The 19,481-nt window shown below is 41.8% G+C and overlaps 1 protein-coding gene across 1 annotated transcript in view; it reads left to right on the top strand.

Annotated features, from left to right (window-relative positions):
• Positions 1 to 15,326, top strand: part of LOC310776003 (integrin alpha-M-like) — a 74,936-nt gene extending 59,610 nt beyond the window's left edge. The window contains exons 16-30 of the mRNA XM_083636141.1: positions 2,851 to 2,996; positions 3,106 to 3,266; positions 7,249 to 7,374; positions 7,896 to 7,969; positions 8,422 to 8,569; positions 8,683 to 8,784; positions 8,920 to 9,002; positions 11,827 to 11,916; positions 12,038 to 12,107; positions 12,206 to 12,304; positions 12,874 to 12,954; positions 13,357 to 13,467; positions 13,596 to 13,709; positions 13,792 to 13,902; positions 14,672 to 15,326. Of these exons, the coding sequence (XP_083492267.1) occupies positions 2,851 to 2,996; positions 3,106 to 3,266; positions 7,249 to 7,374; positions 7,896 to 7,969; positions 8,422 to 8,569; positions 8,683 to 8,784; positions 8,920 to 9,002; positions 11,827 to 11,916; positions 12,038 to 12,107; positions 12,206 to 12,304; positions 12,874 to 12,954; positions 13,357 to 13,467; positions 13,596 to 13,709; positions 13,792 to 13,902; positions 14,672 to 14,773 (1,618 nt within the window). The 3' untranslated portion in view covers positions 14,774 to 15,326. The remainder of the gene's footprint in view (positions 1 to 2,850; positions 2,997 to 3,105; positions 3,267 to 7,248; positions 7,375 to 7,895; positions 7,970 to 8,421; positions 8,570 to 8,682; positions 8,785 to 8,919; positions 9,003 to 11,826; positions 11,917 to 12,037; positions 12,108 to 12,205; positions 12,305 to 12,873; positions 12,955 to 13,356; positions 13,468 to 13,595; positions 13,710 to 13,791; positions 13,903 to 14,671) is intronic.
• The last annotated feature ends 4,155 nt before the right edge of the window (positions 15,327 to 19,481 follow it).

Genomic DNA, 19,481 nt, shown 5'->3' with positions numbered 1-19,481 from the left:
GATTGTAAGCATAGAATTTCCACTTTTGTGAGTTCCACGATTTGAAGTGGAATACAGCTGAAGCAGGGCTCTAGCTTCAGGACCTCGTGTCATCCCAGGGATGATAAAAATACAGTCGGGGAGGATATAAATTAATTTGGGAACGAATTTGGGACGGAAGTTGAAAAAATAAAGAAAAAGCCTACTTTACAATGAATACCGATGAAAATGAAGCTGACACACATTTTGTGTAGCACACACAGTACTTATGATAACATACACACACACACACCACAGGCGCACCAAGTGTTGCCAACTTGGCGACATTATCACGAGACCTAATGACTTTTCAGACCACCCTGGTGACTTTATTTCTCAAAAGTGACTAGCAAAAAATCGGGTGACTTTTTCTGACCATGGAAATCAATGTTAATGTTTTGAATCCCAAAGCATTTGGCAATAAATTGGTTTGGCTGAGCAGGGTCAGTAGAATAGGGTCCACTCCCCATCATACTACAGGGTTCCTACTAGGGGTGCTTCAAAAAATTCTTAAAAGGATCGCGATTCTTAATGCCACGATTCCTGGATGGATTCCCAACTCCCAAGAATCGATTCTTCTTCGTATTGCAGGCAGCAATGTCTAATTTTTAATGCTGTGGTTGTCTTTTCGAGTTGGACGTGAAGGCAACAACACTGCATGGAACCAATGGTGTCCGTTGAAAAAAGCATGTGATCCACTCATCAGCGGAAGAGCGGAAGGGCTCTGCCACTCTGTAAACAAGCCAACTACGTGTTAGCTAGCTGGCATGAAGACTTGCATAAACAGATGGAATTAAAATGTGTCAGACGATGGTTTTGTACATGGGAGACAAAGCTACAGTTGCAGCAGACAATAGTTCTACAGTAGGTAGCGTCAGCTGGCTGGCATGAATGAGATTGCTAGTTAGCATTTTACTGTTGATGGGTAGCGTTAGCGATGTTATCATTAGCAGCTAGTATGCTGCTCACACACGCAGCGTACTGTATGTGACAACACAGTCGTGAAAGCAGCTAGCTTGACTAAAGACTTGACTATCTGATTATTATTATGCATGCTGTCTGGTAGACCATCTATAATTTAGCAGCTATCTTAATATGCGGCTATGCTTTCAACAATCTTTGCTCCCTTTATCAAACAAATAGCAGCCAACGTTACCTGGATATACTCAACAACACCCAGTGTCTAACGTTTATTAGTCTTTGGTCGGTGATTTTCACTGGATGCAGCTAGGGCAAACACTATTGTCTCTGATGCTGCAGGTGTTTATTCAGAACACTGTCATCTGCTTGCCTTATGATGATACACTGTGGGATATGTCCACCAAATCAGCATTATGATAATAATAATAAAATAAACTATTTGTATAGCACCTTTCTTAAAAGGTTACAAAGTGCTTGTACATCAGAATAAGCACACCAAAGACCAAAGGTATAATAAGGCAAGACAATTATAAACAAGCGAATAATTAAAATAGGTTGTATCAATACAGTTACAACCTTACAGTAAGGGTGCTTTCTCACTGGCGCCCAGGTACCGTTCCCGAGCACACTTGTCCCCAAATTGACCCCAGTTTCGGAACATTTGACGAGTGTGAAAGCCAACTATTCCGAACCTCATAGACAACAAACGGGCGAGATAAAGGCCGTTTCACACAGATGCGGTGCGAATGCAGAGGCGGAATGTGGTACGAAATTCCGTGCGAATTTTCCGCATTGCAACCTATACACACAGGTCCAGTGGCAAATTATTCGCAGTCCCACATTCATTTACCGCAGTGGAAAAACAGTGTTCCGTGTAACCAGTAGTTAGTGTCCCTCCCGGGCTCCCATCTAGTAGGACAGCACCGCCTACCCACAAGCTAGCTACTAGTCGGTTAATGTCAGACAGACAGACAGCAGCGAGATGAGCCATGAGAAGAAACTGGAGGCAGGGAAATTTCCGTCAGCTGAAAAAACAATGAGAAGAGAAAATGGAGGCAGTAGCAGCGCCGCGGACCCCAAATTTGATGCTAAACTGCTAGTTAGCACTTGGATACAAGTGGCTAACGTTAGCTCCATCCATTTACAACAGTGGTTTACAACGTTAGCAAGTAGGAATTTGTTACATAACAGCTGCATTCCATCTTCAGTGGATCCCAGCTGCTGGGCGATCTGAAGATCTATTGTCCTTGATTTCGGTGTTGATCGTTATGATGTTTGTCATATAAAATTGGATGTTGAGAAACCAAATTGATGAGCCGGGTTTGGCAATAAGAGTAGTGGAGGTATGACATCAGCTGTAAACAAAGGATTTCATTGGTCAAACGTATTTTTCCGTGCAGACGTCAATGTCCATCCGGAAAAATAAAATGCCACACGAATGTTCGGCCGCGGTGTGCAAGCTTCAATTACAACTAATAAAAACATTTTTTTGTGAATGTCCGTGCCGATTATTCACGCGGAAATCCGCACCGGTGTGAAACGGCCTTTAGGGCACATCTTCCAGTAACAATACCATCATATTATAGGCTATTCTTTGGCTGAAACTTTAGCTCAGACAAACATGAGCCCACAAAGACAGTCTTCCATCTCTACATTAGACACAGACACAGAGTAGTCTCTTGTATTGTTACTAACTTTAGGACATATTATTGTTCACAAATACTGACTGGGTGGTATCAGGCAGTTAGAAGAAGATACACCAGTTCTCAATTTGAGTGGTATCCCTCTTATTTTATCGTACCATAAAAAGACTAATCAAATTCTTACTATTCAACTATAAGAATTACAAAGGAAAGGAAATTATTCATATATTTCGCTTACGTTTGCTTCCTCTGTTCTGCCCACTTCCAGATCACAGCCTATAGTAATGGTAGAAGCACAAGTGTCATTCAACCCAACCAAAATTCATCTTCCTAATAACGAGAACTGCTCAAATCCCTTGAGGAACACAGCTGAAATCTGCTTTACCATGACGCCACACTCACAAGTACAGAAAGGTTTGTGACCTTCCTTACTTTTTATAAACCACTGAGCCATGTTCTCTCTATCTGAATACTTACATTATGTATGATGTTAACCCTTTAATGAAACTTTAATCTGTTCCAGCTCAAGCAAGGATTAATTATACTTTCACACTGGATTTCACCCGCAAGCCCCCAAACCACCGAGCTTCAGTGGACATTGATTGGAAACAACGAGAGGAGACCAAATCTTTTACTCTTGACCTCCAACGACAACAATGCTTTAATCATAACTTCTTCATTAAGGTGTGTTGTTTATATGGCAGTTTGTTTCTGTTGGGTTTTGAATAACATTACATAAATCTACTAATAGTAGTTCAATATGATTCAAGATTTCAAGATTCAAGATTCAAGATTTTTATTGTCACTCCATGGTACAAGTATCACGTGTGAAATTCTTGTGCTGTGGACTCCGTTTACAACATAGTACAAATATAACAGGGCATATGAGTGCAAAAACAACAAGACACAACAAGCAATAAGGCAGTATAGTGATAAGACAAGTCAGAGACAGTGGCATATTCACTGCACATAGGTGCACATGTCATGTGCATACTTTAGACGTGCTTAAACATTTTAAATTCGGCGTATTTGACATACAGGTGCAAATAGCATATTCCTTATTAAACATACAATTAAACATTAGACATACGTAATGGTAGCAGCTACAGTACGGTACAGTACGGCTACTACACTATTTGTGTATGTTAAGGAGTCTCGTGGCCTGCGGGAAGAAACTGTTCCTCAAGCAATTTGTGCGTGCTTTTGGAACCCTGTACATGTATCTCCTCCCTGAGGGTAACAGGGAGAACAGGCTGTTGTGGGGATGGTTTGTGTCTTTGATGATCTTCAGGGACCTCCTGAGGCACCGCTGTTCATACAGTTCATGCAGTTCTGGCAACTCACATCCTGTTACGTGCTGGGCCGCACGTCTCACTCTCCGTAGCGCCCTGCGGTCCATGGTGGTACAGTTCCCGTACCAGGTGGTGAAGCAGCCAGTCAGCAGGCTTTCAATGGTGCCTCTGTAGAAGAGGGGTAGGAGAGGAGGGGGGGAGGAGGGGAGGCGCTCTGGCAGAGGGGTCGAACCTGGCGTAGAATGCATTGAGTTCGTCTGGCAGGGTGGGTGACGCGTTGGCGTTTTGCTGTTTTTCCCCTTTGAAGTAGGGCTGCACGATATTGGAAAAAACTGACATTGCGATATTCCCCGCCCATGCGATATATATTGCGATATGAAAAAATACAGATTTTCACCAGATTACCAGAATAGCTCTATTTGAAAGAAAAGAATACTTCTAGAATGATTGGGATGATTTTGTAGAGGAGTCCATCTGATTTTGGAGGAGAAATTAGGTATTTTAATGTTTCTCAACCACTGGGCTGTGACCTACTGGTAGGCCTCAGAGCGTCATCTATCAGGGTGCATACACATTTTGACCAATGGATTTCCATGACTTACATACATGAAAAAGTGAGTGAGTTATGACATTCTACTTTAAAATGTCACTAGCCTATACTTCACTTAGTGTAATGCAGCCTTTAAAACCAGGGAAAGACAACATGTATGCTGTATCACCATATTACCATCCAACATCTAAGACCATATAGTCTCAAATCACAATATGGATATAAATTTGATATATTGCCCACCCCTAATATTGAGTGCCAGAATCTACCTCCCAATGATGCTATTTGCAGAAAAACATTAGATTTAATTGATTATAACCACTGCTTTCAACTTCTTTCGTTCTTCTAACGTTTCAATAAATCAACAATGAAACACCGCTGCCACTTCACACATGGTTACTTCACACACTTGGTCTCACCCCCCTCCAGAAACTACCAAGTGGTACGCGCCGCATTTGGGGAGTTCCGGTTTTTGAGCGCACGCAGGGCAGTACAGAGAGACGAGGATTCACATGCAGCCGACCGGTGACAAACAATTCATTCGTGAAAAGTAATAAATATACATTTAATTGCCCAGCTATGTCTATTGTCTTTTTATTTTCACCGACATGTTTTGTGTAAATGAGTCGCTATGTATGATTAACTCTACCGTAACGTTACTGCTATCATGTGATGCAACATCAGAGACTGAGGGGGAGAGAGAGCTGCGGTGATACACGGACAACTTCTCAGTAATCACTTCAGCCTTCGTGTCATTATAAGTTGCGGTCTTGCCTTTTGGTGTTTCAAGTAGGGATGCACCGATCGATCGGCACGTGACCGGAAATGGCCGATTTCCACGTGATCGGCCTCGATCGGTGATCTGCGCCGGTCACTCTAAATAGCCGATTCTGTGAGCCGATTTTCACATGACGTGCGCGCACCCCAAAGCACCGAGACAGGCACCCAGCCACCACGCCACACACGCCAGCATACCTTCCTCGTTGTGGATTTTTTTCACCGTCAGTGAAGTAGACAAAGCTCACAGTTTGTCACACATGCAAGTCAAAAATAAGCCGTGGAGACAGAGGTGCGGCTGAGTCCCGCTCGGCTGGAGTCCAGTTTGAGCGGCTCGCTTCACCTCACTGGCCCCTCTCTCTCTGCTCTCTCTCCCCGGGAAGCGGTGCTCCAGCAACCCGCCACCGCGCACAGCCGGCTTGGCGAGGTGAACGTGAGCATTGTGTCCAGTATAACCATTCCCCGACCTGCCTTTTCCATTCCACATCAGCGCTGCTGCCTCAGCCTGTCACTCATGTTGCAACGTGGTGGATACAGGAGAGACTATTTGTTTCGTATTGCAAATAGAACGACATAAGAACGACGGACATAATAATAAAAATGCATCGGACTCACAAGTGTGCAACGTTTTCTGTGCGTGATGATATTTTTTCGGATGGCAGATAAAAATACGCATACCAAACTTCGGACTGTGTGTAAACTCCGCCTGATATTCAGACTGAAGATCGTTACTGTAACTCATAAACTCATTTCCCCTCTACTCAGGAGGACTGGTCTGGAGCCAGTCTATAAACTCCTTGTCCATGGATCATTTTGATGTTCTGTTGCACCTGTTTTCTTTTGGAAAAGTAAATGCATGATAGCTGTGGGATATAGGCTATTGGATTTAATTTAATTTTTGTATTCATTGTATTTGCACAAAAAAGCTCTGTCCAGTAGCCTAACCTGGAACACTTTTATTTTGAGATGTGTTTGAGTGAGATGGTCCTACTTCATGCAAATGATAAGAATTGTTTATTTGTTTATTTGGATCCCCATTACATGTAAGAATTGTTCTATGAATCTTAATTTTCAAACAAAGTTACAAAAACGTTTGTGTAAGCTGTCAATTGTTGTTTTTAGAAAAAAAAATCGGAATCGGCAAAAATCGGTATCGGCAAGTCAGACTATTCAAAAATCGGAAATCGGAATCGGCCAAGAAAATGGCAATCGGTGCATCCCTAGTTTCAAGAGTAAATCTCTCCACTCCACGGACATGAGTTACAGCAGCCAGCCTGCTGTATACTAGTGCGCTGCAAGCTGTGGACAAGTCCGCCTCCGCAATCACATCGTTTACAGACGGGCTACTGTCAGCAACGCAACATAAGCAAAAACAATTCAATTGAGCTCTGTGCATGTTTGTTGTGTTGAAGCTAAGCACTAAATGAGTGAGTATAGTGGGGCGTCTCTCTCCTTTGAGAGAACCTCATTTCACTCAGTAGGCTACCCCTAAAGTGAGAGTTTATCAAGCAACATGACAAGTTAATTTGCTTTTGACATTGCACGTCCTGCGATGTGACTATCGCGCATGCGCACATTGCGATGACGATGTGTAAACGATATATCGTGCAGCCCTACTTTGAAGTCTGTGGCAGCATGGAGCCCTATCCACAGGTGTCTGGGGTTGTTGGAGTCCAGTTTTGCCTCCAGCTGCCTTCCGTATTCTCTCTGCGCTTTTTTTATTGTAGCTCGGAGGGCGTATTTCGTCTGCTTGTATTGTTCTGGCGTCCCGGACTTGAAGGCGGTGGTCCGGGCGTGAAGTGCAGCCCGGACGTCACAGTTGATCCAGGGTTTCTGGTTTGGCATTGTTTTAACTGTTTTTGTGGGGACTATGTCCTCTGTGCATTTTTTAATATGAACTACTACAACAACAGGACCCTTGGGACGGCTGGGTGACCTGCTGTCCAGAGCCTGTCCCAATAGTAACAGTAATGTCACACTACTGAAAAATCGCAGTTTTGTTCTTCAGCGCTGATAGTTTTTTCATCACAATGCTCTCTTGTTACAGGCTTGTCCAGATGATGCCCTCAATGAACTTTCTAATGAGCTTAGATTCACCTTTGAGGGTATACCTTCTGTGGAGAAGCTCAAGCCAAGTCTTGCCCAGCAGGCTCAGACCAAAACCAACCATCCTGTAAGTTTTCTTTTATGGGTGATTTCCTTTATTTATTCGTTTTAATTATTTGCTAACATCTCTGGCATGTGGATGATCTTTACTGAGTCTTAGTTCATAAACTGAATTTTTTATGAATATAAATAAAATAAGGAGCTTTCTGTTACATTGCATGTCATCAGAAGGCCTGTGTTACATACATACATCTTTTACAACTTTATCATACATCTTTTACAAGTTTTGTGGAATTAAGAAAACAACTTGTTTTTTATTTAAAGGTTGTGTGGTTTACACTATTTAGTGAGTTCTTGATGAGTTTCACAGGCCCTAGTGAGACAATATAAACTTAGTTTGAAGTCAAGTAACCAGTATTTTCAGGTGCAAACAGAATGGCCAGAAATCTTTTTAAACAAACTTCAATGCAAATTCAATTTATGCATGACAGTAGGCAGTTTTATCATTCATCAAGTCATTGTTGGCTGTTTATTGTTTGCTACAGACCGTTTGTATTCACATGGTTGACTTCATCCCCTGTATCACAGTTGGAGTTTGAGATCAACTGTGGCGCTGATGGCAAATGTGTTGATAAGCTCAAAGTGGATTTCAACTTCACCAGGTGAGAGGGTTGGGCTGTGTAGAGGAAGGATGATATGATACATTGTAGCTCTGTGTTCTGGCATTTAAACAATGACACTGATAAGCCTGATGGGTGCACTGTGATTGTTTCATTCTGATGAAACTTGGTAACATGATTCATTTGGGACAAAACATCACACTGATTGGCTCAATTGTATTTTCTTTTTTAATCTCAGACACCACTGGTCCAATTTTGATAAAACTTGCAGGGATGATGCATTTTGTCACTATGCTCTGGCATAGAAAAAGTATGAGTGGTATTGCTACTGTTTAACTAAAGTGCAAACTTTTGAATAACTGCTCAATCTAATCTTGATGAACGTGGAGAGATGATGCATTTTGTTATGGATTAGCACAAGGTGTGCCAGCCTTATTTGTGTGTGTGGGGGGGTGACATGTTTCAGTCATCTCTTTTCTCATATCATCTGTCAGATCTTCAGAGGTTAAAGTGGGCATTGATGAATTGTTGAATGTCACCGTGTCAGTGGAGAACACAGAGGAAAACTCTTACAACAGTCGCGTCATTCTCACATACCCAGCTGAGCTCTCGTACAGGAAGTTCACAGCATTATCACTGCAGGTAACATATATCAATCAGTTTCAGGGTCATCTTCCCAGATTCATCCTTCATGGTGATGTGAACATCATGCAGTGTTTCTGGTTGACATTTTTGTTTTCTTCATTTTCATAAAGGGAAGAGTTGGAAGAGTTGAATGCAACTCTGTAGACAGTGAAGACAGAAGGGGAAAGACTGACTGCACCATTGACAAGCCTATTTTCAAAAGCAACACCAAGGTTCGTCCTTTGTGCCCAAGCCTTTCTTCAGGTCTCACACTGCTGCAGTGACCGTTAACCAACACAGGAGGCGCTGTGAATACAAGACAGAATTTTGAGTGAACGAATAAAATCCTCTCATCCGTTTCATTCTAGGCTCTCTTCATCGTCTCCTATGGGATACTAGACAGCAACAGTCAACTTGACAGGAAGATCCATATTACTGCAAATGCCACCAGGTACTATTCATCTGGAAATCTGAAACACTACAAACTGTGTGTGTGTGTGTGTGTGTGTGTGTGTGTGTGTGTGTGTGTGTGTGTGTGTGTGTGTGTGTGTTAGTGTTAAAGATGCGCGGATGAGCTTTTATGCCATCCTAATCCGCGTGTATGCATGAACCGTCCGCCCGCCATAAATCCGCGCAAATTATTTCATACTATTTATAGATCCGCGCCCACCATGCAACCGATGCTATAAACGCTATAAAACGCTATAAAAGGAGCGAACTAACGGTTTCTGCTGCCGTTGGTGCGATCGCTGCAGTCCAAGACTCCAAATAAACTTCCATGCTGTATTATATCCAGTCCACCACTTGCCCTCATGTAGTTTACTCGGCTAACGCTATAGCTTTAAGTTTAGTTTACTTGATTGCCTCATTGTATGGGAAAATACGAACGGGTCTTCTCTTCAAACACGTCTTCAGCGGAGACTCCTTTTTGAGGGTGACATCATTGACCATATATGGATGAAAAGTGGAGCCTAGCGACCTAGCACATGGCTATTGTTTTGTTTACGGCCGTGGGTCCTTTGGGGGACCTACAATAGGCGACTAAGAATTAGGGGTGGGGAAAAAAATCGATACACCATCGCGAAATTTTGCCTGACAATATTGTATCGATATTTGGACGCCAAGTATCGATATTGCAAAAAAAACAAGCATGCCATGCCAGGCCACCGGGCATCTGCCCGAAGCGCCCGATGGTGCAGTCCACGCCTGCAGTGGCGTATTGAGTCCAGAGAAGCTTAATAATGTAGCCTACAGTACGTGTGGGGCAAAAACAAAACAAAACAAAAAAACACTGCATGTTTTTAATTCTGGTGAGCTCAAGGAAAAGGTAGGAAAATTAGTTAGGAGTGACAATATATCGAAATATCTCAATATTCAATATATCGCAATATCGGCGATATCGCAATACTATCGTATCGTGAATCAAGTATCGTTTTAGTATCGTATCGTGGGCATCTGGTGATTCCCACCCCTACTAAGAATGTGCCTGATGAAAAATGTAGCTTAAATACATTCTTCTACAACAGCATGAGTGAATACTGGATTCTGATTGGCTAGCAACAGTGGTAAATACGCCAACAATCTACAGTTCGGCTCCAACCGCAGTATCACTCCGCTCCCTGATGCTGACTCCGCTCCCTGTGCTGACTCCGCCCACTGTTAGCCTGTCAGTCTGCAAATCTTTAACAAGGAAATGGCCGATCTCTAACAAGGAAATGTCCGATTTCGTAGTAACGTTTGATTTACTGGGTGGATTGAGTTTTGAGCAGTGGTTAGATGAAGATGAAGGTGAAGTGAACAAAGAACGACATGGTGAAATTGGGGAGAGAGAACTGGCTGAGCTTGAGTTGTCACGAGTTCGGACTAGCGGGAGGTCGGACTAGCGGGAGGTCGGACTAGCGCCCGGACCCCGAACCTGGGACTGTCAAACAAACAAACGCCCTCTGCCGTCACCAGATATCAACACACCACCACCAAAATGGGCTGCTTTAGATAACTGTTTAAATAACTGTACTTTTACAGGCAATGTATCAATAACTGTGAATCCCGTTAAGGAATAGGTTAGTTGTTTTTTGGCTCAAAGGCAACTAAATGTTTAGTGCAATTATTGATCTTGTGTATGGAACTATATTCTGTGGCGGAAGGATAAATGTATTCTGAAACCAGTAATGATTGTAAATAATGAATTGGATGTTACAATTGTGTATTTTTTATATTATTTGGTAGCTGTTGTAGAAAACAAATTTACCACTCGAGGTCGGGGTTTGTGGCCACATTTACCACTGGTACAGGGTTTATAGCACTCGGCTTCGCCTCGTGCCACAATCCTGTACCAGTGGTAAATGTGGCCACAACCCCCTCCCTCTCGTGGTAAATTTGTTAAATATTCACCAGGAACGGGGAGTGTTCCTATTCAAAGCTTGTAGTTATTGGAGTCTGGAGGAGTTTGTTCTTATTAACAAATGTCAGCATGTTGAAAAAGCAGCATACAGGAGAACTGGCTCAATGATATGTGATACAGGAGGAGGAGGAGACGTGGTTGGGCGGACAGATTAGAGGTGTAATCTGTTTTCCGATGCCATTCTCTCAGTCACTGCTCTCTCACTCCCTGTTTCCTTGTGTCGTTGTCTGGACCATCCTGTCTCTCACCGTATGGCTACACTTGTGTTTACAGAGGGGATTGGAAATGTAAACACTGCGGCGTGCATGGATGTGTGTGTTACATGTGTCTGGGTCAATGTGTACGGTACTATATGTGTTTGTGTCTCTGTGAATAAGTGTGTGTGTGTGTGTGTGTGTGTGTGTGTGTGTGTGTGTGTGTGTGTGTGTGTGTGTGTGTGTGTGTGTGTGTGTGTGTGTGAGAGAGAGAGAGAGAGAAAGAGATGGAAGTGAATTGGATGTTACAATTGTGTATTTTTTATATTATTTGGTAGCTGTTGTAGAAAACAAATTTACCACTCGAGGTCGGGGGTTGTGGGCACATTTACCACTGGTACAGGGTTGTGGCACGAGGCGAACCTTCCTCTCGTGGTAAATTTGTTAAATAGACTAGACAACGTAATTCATATTATTTGTCCTCATTAATGATACATCGTTTCAACCGCCCGCAACCCATCCGCTATTAATCAGAATGTTTATTTTTATGATCCGGCCCGCCCGCAGGGCGGGATATCCGCGGTCAGCATGGTTATAACTGCGGCCCACGCATCACTAGTGTGTGTGTGTGCACACACCATTTCTTAACATACATGAAATGAATTTCTCATCTATTTTAGCGGAAATGAGCACTCCCAAGAAAGTGAACTTTACAAAATGAAAGAAATCGCTGTGAAGTACAGCATTTTTGCTTCAATTTCAATTGAGAGGTTTGTGTTTTTCCTGTTCTATTTTACATACATCACAAACATATACGATGGATCATTTAATTTAGAACTTTAAAATTAAACTGTGTTACATAATGAAATCTCACTTAATTTTTCTTTTCAGCTCACTCAGCTACACCAATTTCAGTTTTGGAAATAATAATTTGCAGAAACCAGTCCAACATTCAATCAAGGTAAAATATCTTATAGAATGATTTTAAGCTTCATTGACTTGATCCAGCCTGGGATTTATTACTGACTAATCTGTCATTTGTCCTCCCTCTCCTGTCAGGTGTTAAATGTTTTGAGAGGGCTCAATATGACTGTGGTGTTCAAGGTGCCAGTGAAGCTTGGTGACAAAGACATCTGGGTGAATCCTAGAAGTATCCAGGTGACATAATGTGGAAGCTCAAAGCTGCTGAAACCTACATGTCTCGTGTGGCTATATTGTTCATGCAGTTATAGTTATAAGTGTTTAACGAACAAGGCTGGTGTTTTTTAATGCATTGATTAATGCTTACTGCCAACAAATCCTATGAAAATTACAAAAATCTGTGCCTTAAAATAACTCATTATCTTGTGTGGATTTACTACCGTGATGCTTATGGAACATTGTTTGAATGCAGTAACAGATCAATTCCGTGTTTGTTTGGTCGCGTACAGCTCACATCAGCCCCAGTGGAAGCAGGCAGTTAGCTCCTGGCTCATGCTAACGTTAGTGTCCACTTCCCCTTAGCCAACGCAACCAAACACGCCACAATAACGTCCGCTAATTCGTCCATAATCCTTCCCGGCCGTCCTCGTCCTGGGGCGTCCTGATCTGGCCGATAAATTGTCCAGGTTGCCGTTTTCAAGTGACTTCTATAACTGAATGACTCCGGTGACTGAGGTGAAACGTCCTCTCGTCATGGGTTCACATCATATTCTCAGTTGGACTAACATGAAACCGCTCTATTTCAGATTCAAGGCTGCCAAAGATACAAAGATGAGGAACCTACTGTCCCAGATTTTGTGGATCAGCTTAAGAAAAATCAGACCGTGGTAAATATTTTTCATATGCAATGTTCCTTAGAAAAATGGAAACAGGCCATATAGTTAGAAATGTCCATTATATTATGGCATTTAGTAAGTGTTGTACCTGTAGCTGCTTGTAGATATGCAGGCATATTTCTTAAAACTATTACATTGCTTGTGCGTCCTGGTGGCTCACCTGGTAGCACGCGTACCACGGAGGCTACGTCCTTCGCGCGGCTGACGCGGGTTCAAATCCGACCCGAGGTCCTTTGCTGCATGTTCATCCCCTCTCTCTCCCCACCTCTCCTGTCTGCCTACTGTCCTCCTGTCTAATAAAGGCAAAATACTCCCCAAAAAAATACATTACATTGTCTTAGACTTTTATTTGCTTTCAGTAATAAATCTATTACCTCTCTTAATCATCCATAGGACTGCTCTGTAGCCAGGTGCTCAGTGTTCAAATGCAATAAGTTCATGGGGAAAGATGACCGCGACATTTACAATATCTCTGCCAATCTTAGTTCTGGATGGATAGAACAGGTAAGTAACGTGTATTCTATCTGTAATATTGAACACATTGATTCATGATATTTTATGTTAAATCTGCAGAGCTAAAGCTCAAATAAAATTAGCGCTCATCCTACTCCCTCTTTGTCTCAAACCCATAGATTGGAGTTATGTCTGCCACATTCCTCCTGATCAGCACAGCCACTCTGGAGTACGACAGAGACCAGTACATCTTCTTTTCAACAGGCTCCCAAAATAACCCCCCTGTCAGAAGGGTAATTACACATTTGTTTAACTTATAAGTGTTTAAAAGACTGCATGTGATTTTTGATCCAAATGTCACTCCCAACTTCTTAGATTGAGGCACAGGTAGAAGTGTATACTGAAAGAGACCTCACCAAAGAGATTATTGGAGCATGCCTGGGAGGGCTGCTTCTGCTGGCTTTGATCACTGCTGGCTTATATAAGGTAACACACTGTGGATAATATTTCAGGTTATTACACTGCTTTTCTGAATACTCTATTCTGATTGGCCAATGAAGGCTTCTGGGGTCTGTTATTGGATGTCCAGCTTTCTATGAGCATTTGTTCTTTGGTTTGTTTGTAATGCGTTTTGCATCGCAGTGTGTGGGGGAATTATGGTATACACTTTCAGTATCTATGCGTTAGGGCTGCCGTCGACCAAAGATTTTCTTAGTCGACTAAGTCATTAGTTCAAGCAATTCATCGATTAGTTGATTCTTTGCACGTCCTTGGTTCCCCAGCAATACACCCGCTAAGTGTGAAGTAGATCGGACAAATGGGTTGTCAAGATATGCTCCATATACACGAGGACAAGGACACACACACACACACCTTGCTTTGTAGTTTGATGGCATCAAAATCTCACTCCAGTCAGGTACCCAAAGTTGGCAACCCTGGTATAACAACTTTTTAACGACAAGGCACAGCTCCCGAATGGAGTTGGTGGGTTTTCTTCCCGCGACTAAAACCGACTAATGGAATCTTGGTCGACAAAGACTCTTCTCATTGATGAATAGACTAATAGGGGGCAGCGCTACTATGAGATAAATACTGTGTGCGTGTGTACACCAGGCAGTACGTAAAGTCAAACAAGCAGTAGTCAAGAATACTATAAATTTATTTATAACGTTTTTATTTATTGGGCAGCTAATTCTGTATTGATGTGTTTGTGATTACTTTTCTCTCCATGTAACGGTGTGTTTCCTACTCTCAGGCTGGGTTTTTCAAGAGTCACTACAAGCAGATGATTGAGAATGATGCAGGGGCTGCAGGAGAAGCACAAGGTCCTGGGGATGCACCACCAGCAGAACAATGAACACAAGGACAGATCACATCCCACAGACACCTGCCATTCCCATATACTGTACTATACTCACACAGCTAGCATGCTGATTACAGCAGTAACCATAACGTTATAATGACCTTACAAAGAAACCCGATCCATACTCAAGCACAAACAGCATGAACATCACAACATACAACATCACAGTGCGGTTTATATCTTTTCTTTTTTCTTTTTACCATTTGCGTTAAGTTACTTCCTGTTGACAACTTTTCATCTGAATGTCCACTCAATGAAATGGAAAATGTTTAGCACCATGGCATTTTACTGGAGTTTATGTTGAAAAAACATTACGTGCCTCGTGCCAACATTTTCAATTCAATGTAGGCTACTGAAAAGGTCAAGTGTACTAACGTGGTAGGAGCAGTGAGGAGCATGTGGCTTTACTGGCTTAAGAAAACAAAAGTTTGCTGAAATCAATTTTTTATTGTTATTGTATGCAAATTGCTATTTTTATTTGATTTTAAATAGTTACAAATGATGTAGCTACTTAACCCATTGATACCTGATGCAGCATTTGCGTGTATATCCCTCATTTGTGTGTGTATCCCTTTAAGACCGCAAACCGCATCATACGCGGTTCGCGGTCTTAAAGGGATACACACACAAATGCTGCATCAGGTATCAATGGGTTAAATGAATGGCTCACCCAACAATGAAAGTTCATAAGTCAACTCACCATCGTTTGAAACAGCAGTGAAGTTTGTGTCTACAGGGCAGCTAACGATAGCGCAGCTAGCTAGCACAGCTTCAAATCACCTTCTTGGTTATTTGGAGTTCCAAAAACAGAGAGATGATTATCATGATAGTCAATTAATGCAGCAGCCAGAGCTCAAATCATAGCCCATCATGCATACGAAAAAATGATTATTAACTCAATAAATAAGCCCACTGCAAAGTCAATCAAATGACCTTTGTCAAAGATGTAAAATGCAGTTATATATGTCGACATGAATTTGATATAAGAAGCCGAAAGTAGGCTACATCAGTGCACACGCACTATCGCACTAATATCAGCATCACACACCCCTAACACCCAAACATGCATCGAATCATTAGACTCCTGAACCAGCAGGATATGATGACAATACATAGGCTATCTTAACCTAATCGTTTGAATGACCAAAGATCAACCATAGAATTGTGTCGGAGCAGCACTGAGAGAGGGAGAGAGGGGGGGGGGTGACTTTGAAAGAGAGAGGAGGGAGAGATAAAGAGGGAGCAGACGGCACTGTCCCCGGTACTGGAGCAAAGCATTAAAAGAGAAAGAAAATGAGAAATAAACGAATAATGTAAGAACTGCCACAAGGCACTCACTTTATTTGCAGATCCATGCGCCTTCCCCTCGGAACAAAGATGCTTTATTGTAGAAGTCTTCCTTATCAGGTGTATTCCTCAATTTCTCCTTTTCAATTGAAATCAGAGCCAAGAAGGAGGAAAGCCTATCCTGTTCCATCGTATATTGTGAGTCTTAATGCGTTTTATGCCGAAAAGGTCCTCTCCACAGATGCGGTTGTAGCAGCTATCGATAAGACCAGCTTTGTGGCCTCTGATACAGTCTCCTGCAGCGTAATGTCAATGCGACTCTAGTCTTACCAAATGTTTTCAGGGCTATGGCTTGGCTATCTGAGAGTGTATGAGGGTCGTGGATTTGTCATGCAGCCTTGAGCCTTCAGCCAAGCCCAGCCCTCGGTAGATTGTTCAGGTCGCAGTAGATGCACGCTGTCGCTGGGTGGAGAACAGTAGACACGGGGAGCACAACAGCTTGCTAGTCTGGCTGCACGCGCCACTCATTCTTTCGGTACCATTCAGTTTGAAAAGTCCTCACGATCCGCCAGGTCAGGTGTTGGCTTTCCATTTTGCGACCATGGTCTTTCCCCCCCTCAAAACTACAAAAGTAAATGTTGCAAATTGTTTTAACTGGGCAATATCCATGTTGGTAGGCGAAATCAATGCAGCGATAGCTAGCGAAAACTCACAGCCCGCCACAAGTGCAGAGGTCAGAGGACGGCGAGCGAGACGGGTGTCAGGGAGTCAAAATTAATTCAAGAAATCGCCGTACCTGTTGAGAAGCAGGAAAGCGCATCCTCATCCTTATAACGAGGAATCAGCGTGATGTCAAAACAACAATAAATCACCTCAAAACACCCGGAACCGCGGCAGTTAACTAGTATGATGTGAGTTGTGCCAAACAAACAAACGTTAATATCTCAAAAACTATACATGACATCGCTTATATTTTGACATTATGAGTAACCTCGCGTCACGAGAAGAGCCTGGCCTCCGTTCACAATTGATGTTGTCACCCTGCCTGGTTCCGGCCTAGAGCCCGCCCTAGACAGGAAGTAACAGCGGCAACTTTTACGTTAACTTGACAATTAGACACACGTATCAGAACGGCAAATAACAAAACAAAAAATGGACGTACCGAACGAAGTTTTTGAAGAAGTTCTTGTAGAAACATTGCGGATTCACAATCTCACATATTTTAAGCCAATACAGAAGCTTTGCATCAGACAATTAATCGAAGAAAGAGACGTCAAGCTAACGGCAACAAAGACGTTTTTTGGCGCACTTCCTTCCGGTGTTCATTCTGGTTCCGTGGTTTACGCCCCCATGACAAACAGCGGGGTGAAAGGTGCCCAGACTACATTATGAGTGAGAGCAGAGGCTGCTCAAGAGTTTGATGTATAATATGTCGTGTTATATACCGTATATATATATATATATATATATATATAGGTATATATATACGATATATATATATATATATATATATATATATATATATATATATATATAATTTATATTTGCTTCTTATCAATCTAGGTGAGGCAGTGCATACCCTGCCTTCCCTGACTATTAATATAATTAATTTCACTATAATTCTATCCATAAGTATGACAATGACAGAATGTGTGAATATTTTGGTTATGGGTTCATACACTTTCTGTAATAAAACATCTAAAAGCTAAAATCTTATCAGATGGGGGCCCCTGGGGGGAAATCATAAGGGTCTGTGGTCTAATTTGTGTTAGTTTAGGCATGTGAAAATGTTTGAGAACCACTGGTCTAAAGAACTAGGACCCGGCGGTCACTCCAGCTGTTTTGGCGAAGGCTGATATGGGGCTTCTGAGCTAACGTAAACTCGCTGATAAACCTTTCAGATGTTTTCAAATGACATGAGGGTTAGTATCTTAATACATCCATGGGGTGAGTAGAAATAATGACAGCATTTTCATTTTTGGGTGAACAATTTTTTTTTAACGATGTACATTTCTCTTCGCTAGTGTGTGGTTCATAAAGGACATTTGAAAGGAGGGTAATGAACACTTATAATCTTCAGATTCTAGCCTAATCTCTAAAGTAATTGAATTGTATCTTTATGTTGCTTAATTGCTTTGCTTCCTCGCTAAAGGCTGCAATATGTATTTGATATAACTTTTATTAATTGCGTGTGGATTGGTAATGTTTTGGATTAAATTATATATAATCCACCATACATCCAATGAAAAGTCATTTATGTTTTATGCTTCATCAATATTTATTTCACATATAATAAAATAATTACCTTATTATGCTTTAACAATTGCAGTTGAAAGAAGTTGACAGTCAACTTAAAACAAAATAGAAAAAAACTTCATTTTGCATGTAGAACGACAATGGAATAGTCAGTGAATAGATTAAAGTGACAAGCTTCTTTAAGTGACAACATATTTAAGAGGTATTTGCAGATAAATTTACAATGAATTTGTTTAGAAAACATTTAATCATGTATAATCCTTAGTTACTGCTGTTTTTCATTTTTGTTGTAAATAAAAAAATATAAACATTTACTAGTATCTCATTACTTACATGAAGATGAAAATTTTACAAGCCTGTTTGTTCATGGCTTTTTCAGTTTGACCTACAGTATAGTGCAAGTGCCTTTACCCAGAATTTGCATGAACCCTTATGAAGAATCTACAAAGATGTCAGTCAACTTGACTTATTAAGTGCATTGATAAAGTACTTTCACCCCCTCATGACAACAGACTATCAGCATGACAGCAGGAACATGGAGAGAATGGGGACAGTGAGGGAGAGGAGTAAGGAAACAGAGAAAACAGATGCATTTCCAGTAGCAGTTGTTGCAGGTGAAGGCATGTCACCCACTTTCTCCTTTAGGAAGGACCCAAATCTTGATGTTTTGGCAAAGGTCTGTATATCTGAACGGACATGTCTACTTTCCTCTACATTGACTACAGCCACGTGGAACCAAGAGGAATCTGACTTGCACAGCAGAGGTCCGCCCTGATCGCCCTGTAAGGAAATAAAGAAGAAAAGAACATTAATGAAAGTTTTGGTCCTCCTGATACAACTGATACTCCTATTCTGAACATGCACCAACATCTATCATCTATAGACTGATGGCAAGGCAATCAGAGTTTGGTACATAAAATAGAAGCCTTGGCAGATGTGATAACTTACCTGCTGAATGTCCATGGCATAAGTGCAGATGTTCTCAGGGTCAGAATCATTCCCACAACTTGTCACATTTGTCTCCAAGTCCCGTAGAACTGAGCCAGCTCTGACATTGCCTACAATAATTATATTTACTCAGATGAATACAAGCAGTCATACAATCAGTAATGTCTGGTCAAACACAAAGTGACATAATGAAAGATCTCAGAAAATTACA

The sequence above is a fragment of the Poromitra crassiceps genome (assembly GCF_964638095.1).
Source record: "Poromitra crassiceps genome assembly, chromosome: 4".
Taxonomy (NCBI): domain Eukaryota; kingdom Metazoa; phylum Chordata; class Actinopteri; order Beryciformes; family Melamphaidae; genus Poromitra; species Poromitra crassiceps.
This window is presented reverse-complemented; position numbering and strand designations above follow the sequence as displayed.